This window comes from Acanthaster planci, linkage group LG06, assembly GCF_054643075.1.
Source record: "Acanthaster planci isolate LZ-2023a linkage group LG06, COTS_SCS, whole genome shotgun sequence".
NCBI lineage: Eukaryota > Metazoa > Echinodermata > Asteroidea > Valvatida > Acanthasteridae > Acanthaster > Acanthaster planci.
The window spans coordinates 3079829-3092012 of NC_141782.1; the positions used below are offsets into that span (position 1 = coordinate 3079829).

The 12184-nt window shown below is 41.0% G+C and overlaps 1 protein-coding gene across 3 annotated transcripts; it reads right to left on the bottom strand.

Moving 5' to 3' along the window:
• Window positions 1–638: 638 nt before the first annotated feature.
• LOC110984785 (alpha-N-acetyl-neuraminyl-2,3-beta-galactosyl-1,3-N-acetyl-galactosaminide alpha-2,6-sialyltransferase-like) lies at window positions 639–12002 on the bottom strand. Of its 3 annotated transcripts, XR_015425650.1 has the most exons (6): window positions 11720–11880; window positions 11165–11465; window positions 10559–10944; window positions 8485–8592; window positions 7398–7669; window positions 639–2876 (listed from the first exon to the last, which is right to left on the bottom strand). XR_015425650.1 is itself a non-coding variant. In XM_022245276.2 (5 exons), exons 2-5 carry the CDS (start codon window positions 11411–11413, stop codon window positions 2813–2815), a joined length of 807 nt encoding a protein of 268 aa, XP_022100968.2. In that variant the 5' UTR covers window positions 11414–11465; window positions 11720–12002; the 3' UTR covers window positions 639–2812. The 3 variants fall into 3 exon arrangements, 2 of the variants coding, with proteins under 2 accessions (XP_022100968.2, XP_086994224.1); XM_022245276.2 differs by lacking the exon at window positions 7398–7669 and having other exon boundaries at window positions 11720–12002; XM_087138098.1 differs by lacking the exon at window positions 639–2876 and having other exon boundaries at window positions 4187–7669.
• Between the last annotated feature and the right edge of the window lie 182 nt (window positions 12003–12184).

Below are 12184 nucleotides of genomic sequence, written 5' to 3' on the forward strand. Positions count from 1 at the left end.
CTATATCGTACTAATCAATGATTATGTAACAATAATCTTAACCTCAAAAAGGAAGGAAAGTTTTATGTTATTCTTGCTTTTGCTAAAATATGTTTACAATTAGTAAATGTTAGTGCTTGTTGAACGACAAGCCTCGGATCTGTATTCATCTTTCCTTTCTTTTTTGCTGTTTTTTTTTCAACTAACTCGCATAACCATTCAGAACTGAGCCTTTTTGTACTCTGTCTTGCGTCGAAATGCATACAAACAACCGTACTGGGAATGATGAAATCCGCTTATACGCGTAAGGCGCCATACGTACATGTATAGCGTTGCTCATTATCAACTCGTATCTGCCAAGGTCTGTTTAACGGCCAAACACGGGTGAACACGTAATGAGCCAAACCCTGCAAGCATTAACGGGCAGTGGCATCGGTCTGAGTGACACGAAAAAGACACTACCATTCAAAATTATTGGTAGAGCAGCTGTGGTTCGTATGGACTTCCCCCGTTTTCCAAGGGGGGGGGGAGGCGCTACATTCCAGGTTTATGTGCCAAGGGATGTTAATGAGGTGGTATTTTCTACAGTGAAAACAAGCCAATAAGCCAGGAAAATGCTACTGCATAGCTAATAATGGAATGTGGCCGTCAGCTGAACATAACGTTGCTTGAAAATGGTTCATGTTTTGTACATCTGAAAATACAAAGCGATACAACTATCATTCGGATTTTGCGTTCCATAAAAAGAGTAGGCCTTCTAGGATTTTGTTTGAACGTTTGAACTTTTTTTTTTCAAGAATGAGCGTATACAGCTTGACAATAGTTTGAATAACATCGGTCGACTATAAGAACTCCCCCACTGTTTAAAGCGAATGATAATTAGGGGCCCAAGTAGAAATTAATGAACTAATTGTTGTTTATGGGCAGGGGGCATAGGCTTAGATGGCTCGAAATGGCGCGACAACCTGTGTAATATGCACGTGCCAAACAAATTGGTGAGCCTACAAAATGAGTGAATATTATGATGTGGTAGGCCTTGTGCTCCATTAGCTGATGATCTGCGCTTTAAAATCTACATAAAATAAATAATTGATGCTGATCAAGCCATTATGCCAATTACGAGTAGGCCTACAATGGGTCGGTCCTTCCAGTCTATAATAAGTATGAAACTTCTAGTTTAAATTTATGTTTACAAACCAAAATACAAATTCTTCGGTCTTTTCGCACTGGTACCAAAGCCCTGTAGTGCAATCACGTATATTTTTTCTAAAATTGAAGCATATGTTTTGAAAGCTCGTTTTAAGGAAGTATTTTTTGACTTTGTTTTTAAGAGGAATGCTTTTCCTAGTTTTTAGGGGCAGCGGTAAATTTTTCCAAGTTAATTAAAACCAACTCCGAAAAGATGTACGGTAACTCATAAAAAGGAACTTTAAAAAAATATCTCATAAAAACGAATTTGGAAAAACATATCCCGTAAAACCTATATTTCTTTCAAAAAATAGAATCAATGCCTCTAAATATAGGTCTCATAAAAACGAACTGGAGAGTATAAGTCTCGAACAAATGAACTTTGGGAAAAAATACTTCACATTTTAAAAATACATGTACAGACTTGCAAGCACGACAGGATGATAAATCACTTAAATTACACTAAAACATTTTAGTGGTAGAATCATCGATAGAATACTAGCGTTCCTCTATTGAGATAACAGATCTTTGAGTTAGCAGTCCAGTATTCCAGATACTAATCCAGAAGTCCAGTATTTGCGCCCTTGGCCGTGCAGACAGCATTTTTACCACGTGACAATCGATAGCGTATCCAGCTTTTGGTGTCATATGAATTTCTTAGCACAACTTAAGCGACAAGCATCCGCTTGGAAGCGGAAATCCGTAAGAACACCTCCAAAAACAGCACTTTTTTCTTTTTAAATGCATAAATTTGGAACGCTCAGTGTTTTCAATTTTGTTCTTTCGGCAAGTTGAATGTTCATTATTCTTCTTTCTAATAGTATAAAAATGTTATTTTTGAATGACTTTAAAGACCCGTCAATTTTCAAGTAGGTTGTCGGTATCTGTATTTTTACAGCAGGGCCCGCACAGAACCGTACGGGCAGATACCTAGCCCTTGTTGTAGTTTCTTAAGTGTCGAAATTTACTTCAAGGAGTTAATATGGGGGGGGGCTTTTTATCATGATGGAGAAACAATACCAAAAGCCTTTACTTATGGTCCCAAAATCCTAGCTTTTGTTTCATGGTGTTGTTTTCTTAGTGTTTCGGTGCTAATACTTGATACATAAATATCAAAATTAAAATTTGATAAAATAAATATTAGAATGAAAATAAAAGTGAAAATATCCGTTAGGGGGGCAAATTCCTGCTTCCCCCGCTGGATACGCCACTGGTAACAATGTAGACGTTCGTATCTCCTTCCTTTTCTGCGGGATTATGTAAACAGAGAGAGATTTCATTTGTCTGCAACCCTACCAAGAGGAAGAAAATGCCAGGGCGATAGCTGCTACCATGTCGGCAGAAAAATGACACCATCAGCATGTCCAGTGGCAAAAGCACCTCTTGCATTTTACCGACGGGGGGAAATTTCGACTCTCCGAAGCCGGATTCATAATCAGATATCATTTTACACTCTAGACTCCGTACTGCTGCCTGAGAAGAGTCCCTGCATGAATGTATCGACCGATTCCATTGGATAAACATTCATAGTTGAGCAATGAAGAGTTGACATAGAGTCCATTTTCTCCGCAAGACGGATCAGGCACGAAGAGGGGGGAGAAAGACAGTAAGAAACCAGCGTCCAAAGTTCGAGAGGCATGGATTTCTAGTAGACAGTTGGAGTACTATAAAGCCAGAGATGTCTGGAATTGACGGCTTGGACAGGAAGTCTATGGGAAGATAAAGCAAATTTTAAGGACTTCTGAATAAAAAATGGTTAAAATACTGAAAAGCCCTAATGTATAACTACTAAATTAACCCTGAAATGCATAATTACGAACTCAGCTACGACAAACTTCCAGTTTTAACAAAGACACATTTTCGGTCTAGGTGGAAATATTCACAGGTGAATGCAAAAGCGAAGTGAATTTGACATCACCAAAAATTTCCTGCGAAATTTTGCTCAAGTTGAGATGTGTTCAACTTTTGTGAATTCGTAACAAATGCCTTTTGGAACGGGCTATTTATACAATAGTTTGTAACTTCTGTCGGTTTCTTCTGTCGGCTATTAAAAAAAGAAAGAAATACAAAAGACCAAACAGACAGCACCCAAATGACGTACTATTAACACCGAATTGCAAATGCATTCTTCCTTCTTCCAATGAAAAAACCCACATAAGTTCGGTAAAACATTAAGACCTCTCGTTAACAATCTCTTAGAATAAGGTAGAATTCACAGCAGACTCAAACTGAAAATATTTTTTCTTAACTTCTTAGGACCCGACTTCCTGACACTGGATCATTCATATCACGAAGGATTATGGGTAAAGGAACTGGCGCAAACCAATTAATTTGTGTACTTGCACGACATACAGTTTGCTGGACGTAATCATCCAATCACATGTACTGTTTTGACATCACCCTTCTAAAACAATCATCTCTTGGGGGCGCTTTATGTAAGCTGGGACCAGAGCCTTTTATATAAAGAGTTGTGACGTGAGTGTGTCAAATGCTGGAGCCCGAATGGTTGATTATGAATCAGTGCACATGGACAATTAGCACATAACGTATCTGTAAGTCAGTAATTTAGATTTCAATACTCTCTCTGTGTGCAGGCCTACGCAAAAGAGAGAGGTTGTGAACTAGATGAGTGGCACTCGTCCCCCCGTACGTACGAGCACCGCCCCATGAGCGATTATATACATGGGGGAAAATTATGAAGACCCAGGAAGAGTCCCTCCTGTCTTAGAGTTGGAATTATTATGCATTTCCAGGAGTATATACGTCAATGATCATCGCATTACAAAACGACAGGATTAACCCCCCACTTATTAAATAAAAAATCAGTTGCAATATTTTGTCACGCTTACATAGCGTCCATTCTTTTGCTGGAATTCCGTTCATCCGTTTTATACTCTCTTATCCCTTGCCAAAAAAGAATTACAAGATTAATCATCTGGTTATATGAACTTTCATATTTTTACCGTGAAAATTTATGTCACATAACATTACACATCCAGTATGACACAAGAGAAAGTGATCAAACTTTGATATCCCATAATTATTATTTGAAGAAGCCCATAAGCTTTGCCTAACAGGATATAACGTTGGCATATTGTTGGAATCATTTCCAAGGGCGGTTTGCTTTAGATCATGACCGAGCTCCAGGCTTGGTAATTAAGCAAGCAAAGGTCAAGGTTGAATAAGTCATATTCCCAGGCTGTAGTCAGTGCGTTACGTTATAGGGGATATGAGCGGATTTTCTAGCTTAATGTAGCGATTTTCAACATGAGAGACCTGGATGGTCTTTCAGTTTAAAGTCAATTGAATGGTTAAACCGTTTAACTTGGCTGGGTTGGTCAACATTTGACCAACATAGCGGAAATTACTGACATATTTGAATGGTTAACGCGTATCACGGTAGTCGTACCTTCATCTTTTTTACGATCTCCTGTAGCAAATGAATGCATGCTGATATCAAAACTCCAAGCACAGAAAGCACTAAAACCTGTTGTCTCTCAAAAGACGCCATTTCTCGCCATTGTGCCAGGCTTTGTTTATGAAACTTAGACGACATGACATGTCCTGTTTCTCGCCACGATATACACCAAGATGAATCTTGACATCACCTACGCGGGCCATGTCAGCATGACACGTTCTATTCCCTTGTGCAGTAGTGCGGTATCAAAGCCACAAATTGACATTAATTGCAAATGAATTTAAATTAGGTTGACAAAAATCTCCTGGTAGTATTATTTATTTTCCATGAATCGACGTCATGATCGAATGAGCAAGAAGGAAAACTGAAGTGCCCACCAGGGTAAGTGTGTTCCACAAGGACCTGTTAATTTAGCCTAACTCTTGCACTTCCAAAAGGCTGTAGAATTCAATTAGAATGAACACCCATGTGTGATATGTGACCGAGGTTTCTTATTACCCTTCTCACACCATGGTATCCTTATAGACCTTTTTCACCCATGTGACTAAATGTAAACGACACCACCACGAGTGGACCGCCTTGGCGACGGTGATCGCATATACTCCTACGGGCAGCTTCAACCACGTGCATGCGCCCGTGCGAACGCTGCACGCTTGACTTGACTTGAATAGGTAGATTACCATCACAACACTATGCACTCATTACCATCACACCACATCATAGGTCCAGCACGATCGTGATATCAATGGAAAGAAGTCTATATTGTACGGTGCGCGCAATATGATCATATCCGAATTCAACTGAGAGAGTATGACAACAGCGGAAAAAGCTCCGCCAAAGGACTAAACTAGTGATAGCAAAAATAACACTGACGGGGTGCGAGAATCGCAGTGCTTTTAAAAAAGCCATGTATGAATTCTACCTTTGCGTTCTAGGAGTTGTACTGTGGGAAAGTTACCCGGAGAAAAGACAAATTTCATTAACGACCTTTCACTTCCGGTATAATCGTCCCTATAGGTCTCCTTGTTAATGCACGTTTGCTTTCATTTTCATGTGCTTACATTGCGTTGCGAATATTTACCTACCTACAGTCGATGAGTTCTAAATTCAGTCAAGAATTGTTTAGATTTTAGAGAGATCAATCTTTGCTACGATATTTCTCTTTATTTTTAACATATATTTAAGCCCATTTACTTGCTGCACGTTATTTGTCGTATCCAAGGGTATCAGGGGTCAACTTTGGCTCTATAGTTCCCAAGAATGTCTACCTCTGCCGACGTCTATCTCTAGCTCACGGACGTGTATAATAAAATCTGGACTCGCAATACCCTTAATCAGCTTATAGAGTCATTGAATCCACTCGCAGCCATTTTACCGAGCCGAATACAAAGCTTTCCTGGTAATGCCCGCCTTTGTTCTTCCTGATGTCAATAGTAGGGAGCCAACCCACGCCTTTGTATTCGGCTCGGTAAAATGGCCGCTGGTTGGCTTCTTTTTCATACAAAGGCGTTGCAAGTCCAGGTTTTTTTTATATACGTCCGTGCTCTAGCTCTTCAAATAACAGCATACTAGGTAATCGTGTGAGGGCGCCATACCAATTTCCTGTTCCCACAAACCCTCTCTTCCAAGTACATTAGTATTTCGGCCTCTCCCCAACTGCAGTCCCTTCGAAAAACATCCCACGTCAGCCAGAGTTGAAAAACCTGATGTTTATATTTCCTTTTCCCCTTGGCAGTAAGGTGGGACATATATCCAGCAAGTCCCAACAGACTTCTGTCATGGGGCAGCCATCTCGCTTTTCTACCATTCAAAGTAATGTAACCAAACTGGGGCTGGAAGGAAACATAGTCTGCTTCCTTTAATCAATATATGAAGTTAAATCACTACTGCCAAAGGGGCTCCAGGGAACGAGAAAAACATGGCAGTATCTTGATAAAGGTCTGTTGGAAAGCGGGCAGGTAGACAAACCGTGACGTCATTGTTTTACCTCCATAGAGCCTGAAAGTTGACCCCTGATGGCGCACTTCCGGTACACTTTACTAGGCAAAAAAGGTTTAAAATTCTTTCATTCACAAGTTCTTATAAAAGTAACCTTTCAACAATAATTTACAATTGATTTATAACAACTGAAAAATTACCTGACAGGGAAGAGATCTGCCAAAAATTGACATCTCACTTCCGAAAATCTATCCTACATAAAGAACAGTGCAATTTGGTGTTCTCTTACGCTGGTGAACAGTAACGAAATTTTGTTTTATGGTAGTCTTTCGGTAAAAGATAAAATAAAATGGATGAAACTATAAGCATTTTACAAGAAATAAACTTAAAGGAACAATCTACGTCTACAAAAGGTTCTGAAGTTTAATCTAAGAACTGCGTCAGGTCAACGCTCCTGAATCTAGAACCCATCGACTACAGGTTGGTAACTACATGTACATGTATTTGCAACGTTGTCTAACGTAGACACATGAAATGAAAACAAACGCGCATTTTTACAAGGACACCTGGAAACAATATTGCTGGAAGTGACTGTTCGTTGATGAAACTCGTTTTGTACACATCTCCGGGTACCTTTTCCAAAACATAACTTGAAGAACACAAAGGTAAACGTCTGAAACGAATATTTATTGGGATGGTTTCAGTTAGGAATCATTCTGCCCAAAATTGTCGAGTGCGATAGGACAGCGCCATGTAAAATCCCCTTGAGCGGACTGCGCGAGGGTTGCGGAATTAGGTCACTGCGTGACCTTTTACTTTCATGCTTCATTGCTTAGCAGCTGTTGCAAATTCACGTATATTGTCAACTTTTTACATGGAGGCGTGCCACTGCATTGCGACGGCTCAGCCACGGTTCTTGCTAAAAAGACGTCTCAAGTTTCCTTCTGTTCTCTTTGGCTAAGTTTCCACTTCGGATAATGGAATAAGATGTTGTATCGTAAAGCCCAACGGGCGTAGATGGCTTTCTCTGAGAGGAAGCGATGGGTCGGTCTTCCCGTCACACGCTGATTTTCCCGGTATACCGTACACTCATCCTCGGAGAATTTTTCAAAATAGTGGTACCGGACAGTCGAGTTTGGGTGAATTCTATGGAGTGACGGAATAATTATAAAGCGTTAATTTTTCCCTTTTATTCTTCAACATCTCTCTCTGTGATGAACAGTGGCTACATTTAACAAGAACCCTGGCCGCGATCTCCCTGCAAGGATGACATTAATGAACAGTCCGGTAAAGCTTTAACATTGAACACACGTCGATATTGAAAATGAAAAGTCTGATTTGTCGAAGTCCTGAAATATAATTAAGTCTTCCTCCAGCCATTTAGCACAGATGTTCTCTCAGTTTTCGGATTGCTCTTTCTGCACTTCGTCTGATAATGCTCTAAAATGTACCAGCCGGGCATGTTCCTGACACTGCGTTAATCTAGTCGTGGTAGCTATAGGATGTGCATGGCAGCCATCTTTCCGGTAACTGCTTTTGTTGATACAGGGGGACAGCACAAAGGTCTACTCCTGTGTATCCCTGTGAAACAAAAGCTCTTACTGGAAAAGTGGTTGCCATAAACAGCCTCTATGAGCTTATTCCAACAATCAAGTAGCTGCATGGTGACGTAAAAAAATTGTTAGGGCATGGAACCAATCCAGACAAAGGGTCATCTTTTGCTAATTAGCTACGTACACTTTCTTTAGTAAACACAGAGTCCATTCTGGAGTTAACTTATAGGCTGCGTCCAAATCACTTGGCTGCGGCTTGAAATTACACACGACTCAATGGGAACCAGTTACAGCCACTACCATAGACCCGTGTATAATTTCTAGCCGCAGCCAAGTAATTCGGACGCGGCCTTATTTTCATCATCACCTGAAACAACTTAAGTATTCGTTTAACTTGACATCACTTACGAACAATAATCCGCGGGTACCATTCCGTAGACATGGATCTTCTCACATATGTCTAAAGCAACCAGCATTGTATACCATCCAGTTGACGGCCGAGACTTTGTTGTATCGCTAAAAAGAAATTTAAAAAAACAAGAAGAAGTTCCTGTAAGGCCAAAAAAATCTTTTGTCTTTGCGGTCAGCGCATGCGTCGATTTCAAGCATGCACGTCGAAGTTTGTTTTTCTTGGACTGGCCTCCGTCCCTATTATACATAGGGACTTTAAGCTAGCTCCGGTTGAACGTGTGCGATTAGCACTGTCAATTGGATGCTGAATATTTAAGTTTTTTTGTCAGGCCAAAAGCAATACTTCAGCATGAAACACATTTAAGCAGGAACGTGAAAAAGAGGACCCCTCTCCTTGCTAAGCCTCTGTTTATCACAGTTAGCTAATTTTTTTTTGAATATCATAAATCATTTTTCGACTTTGTTTTCAAATCATTGGTTATTATGTTAAATCATACACAACTGAATAATGTATGGTGAAGTTATTTTCGGTAATGAAGAGGAAAAAGCTATTCTATCAGCTCCTGCTTGATTTGTGCATTGAGCGGGCATCGTTTCCTCATTTACATGTACATACACCCGGCAAAATTCTGCCGGATTCATTACCCACTACCTCGCTCTACGTTTGGAGGACGTCTGTAAGACGTCTGAAGACTACGTACGGGACGGGAACCAGTGTATGTTTTTCTCTGCGAGAGCTGCAACAGCGCCCTCTTTTGCCGCTTACCTCAACATTTTTGCGGGCAACTTGCTCGATCTTTTTACTCGAGGCGATAGATCACCGACGAGTTCGATGTTAAACAGTGATACCAGACTATGGATTCAAAGTTGTTTGTTGTAGCTCATAATCATAACAAAGCTGGTCTAGTCCCTTGACTCGACAACGTGTGTCTGCAATTGTCTGTACAATCCAAACCCGATGGAGGAGGGGGAAAAAGCCGCTTCGCTGCATCAATTGTGGAACATTAGTCTGACCAGAGACAAACTATTTTTGGCCTAAGTAATGTACAGTGAACAGACAGCGCCATGTATCTCAGACCACTCAACGTGGTCAGGAAACTTCTCTCGCGCGCCAACCTATTACAGCCAGTTAATGTTGGATTTTACCCCCCAAAAAAATCTGCTTGAGGAAAGTTTTTGTATACCAGCAAATTCTTCAACCTTGCAATTGCGCTTTGACCAAACATGCACAATGCTTTAAATACGTTAACTGCGGAAACGATTCGGCGTTAAGTGGTTAAAAGGGCGCAAGTCTGATTGGGACCAACAGATTTTTTTGAGAAATCAAACCACCTTTCTTCACGGAGTTCCCGATTTCTCAATGTTTAAAAAATTGTTTTGAATACATAAGACAAATTTTGTACAGATTTACCTTTTAACGAAGGTTGAGGCGCCTATCCATAGGTAATTTTTGGAGTGCGTTGATCGCACGATGCGTTCACGCGTTTCACTTTCACGGACACAAAAATCGATCCATTAACATAACACACGTGTGCGTTGCGTTCGGTCGTCAAAACGCCCCGGGACCGAATTTTACGGATACGCAATGCTTGGCGCAAGTGTTGACGCGCGTATGGGAGGCGCCTTTACTTTACTTTTAAAGTAACGGACGCACACGCCCTGAATCCTGACATTACGTGACACATCTTGCATTGTGTCATGTTCTATATTTGCCACTTTAGGCTGGCGGGATCTACAATTTTAACGCATCCAGGGGCATTGTTTGGTTCGGGAACCAGACTAGTTTGCAATACGTTGTATACAACCATGTATACATGTCCTTGAAAACTAGACCAATTAAAGCCCGGAGTAAGAACCAAGCATAACGGGTGCATTTCAGCCGATCATTTCACGACGAATGAAGGCGTTGACTATCTTATAACAGACTGAAGGTATTTACTTTTGGAACCCAAAATTATTGCAAAATGTAACATTGAAAATGATGAACATTGCTTTGCATAACAAGGAACTTGGTGCAAATGGTCGTTTCTAAAAAGATTTTCTAAAACAAAATCCCCCTTCTGTGACTCACAAAGAGCGTCCAGTTTCAAAGCAGAACAGTGATTCAGCATGTTTTTCACCGTCTGGCGTCAAAGAGACGATCTGCGTTCGGTGTCCGTATTTTTTGGATACCTCTAAGACCTTCCTCCTGTAATAATCTGTCCTGTTGTCTAGATACAGACCCCACACAAAGATGGCGCCGTCTGGCATCGGGACCCGGACAGCGACTGGGGCAGAAAGGAAGTTCATGACCCGCACAGTAGTCCGAGTTCCCACATCTTTCCGGTGACCTTTCACCGGGGCAAGATTCATCCTTATGACGCAGGCGTGGCGGTCTATCTCTTGGCCAGCACCTTTGCCTTGTAGAATTCCTGAACTTGACACCAGAGCACACGATGAATATTTCAGAGTGATCGCCTGTAAATTTTGCAGTTTAAAAAAGTAAATACATTTATTAAAACGCAGTATGAGGTATTACGCATGGTCCCTGCCCAGCCGTGAGGAACGAATCCAAAGTTTTTTTTGTAATATCCGCTCAGTTTTCGCATACAAATTAGCTGTAGATGATTTTGTAGGAAGATAAAGGCTCCGGCGGAGTTCAAGTTGGCAAAACAAAATGGAAAACTTTCCCCCATACCTGGTCATTCAGCATGGACCTATAGAAACGAAGAGTACCGTGCACTGATGGAGGTCCCGCCGAGGAGGGCAGCGCCCTCCACCGTTGGATGAGGCCCCTGAAGATGGCGTTAGAATTTAGCAAATGGGTCTTTTTTGAAATGATGCCGTAGTGGAGAGGGTTGGATACCATTGGGGATAGCATGGCAGACATTACAAACAACGTGGCCACTATCCCTAACGCTGCAACATACAGAGCAAGAGGCTTCATGGGGTATTTGACCTGCCTCGAGGTGGCACAAATAATATCTCCGAAAACCAGCCTGTGTGAGTAAAAATAGATCAAAATTCGCAAAGTCGTTTCTACACGAATCACTACATGAAAGATGGTTTTAAAAGCCCCCCATCAATTTAACTGATAAACAGTGCACAAAATAACCAAATCATACGCCGTTCAGTAGTTGAGAAATACGAGCGCATTCGTCTTTGTCTACTTATACTGAGCTTCACTTTTAAACCGATAAGTCGGCTAAACCTGAGCATGCCTTACATCTCTTTGATGGGGTTGTGTACTTACCCTCAGTCTGTGTACGCCTACAGAATTGAAGCCAAAAAGCCTATGGAACTGGCAAAATTAAGGTTCTCTCTTATATTTGTTCATTGCTTTGAATCGACAGAACCATCTGTTGCTATATGTAAGTGGCTGATTTCCATGAATGTTCCCCCAGCCAATCGCAGTGCATTTGTTTCCGCACGATTGATGAAAACATTCGTTCGACAATGTCTGGTACAGCTGTTGTACAAGAGCAGTTTTCTCACATACCCGAGACCAAAATCAATCAATGTGTACATAACTGATAATCTCATGCGCAGTTCATGCATGTAAGGCCTGTAAGGTCTTTTTCGAGTAATGCTTCGGTCACTTTCGAGAAGTGATCCGTGACTCGAAAAATTTTCCCTTAAATTTAGGTGAAGTCAGGTGTACGTATTTCAAAGATCCATTGGAACAAAAAAAGTATTTCACCTTTCTTATTTCCGGCCG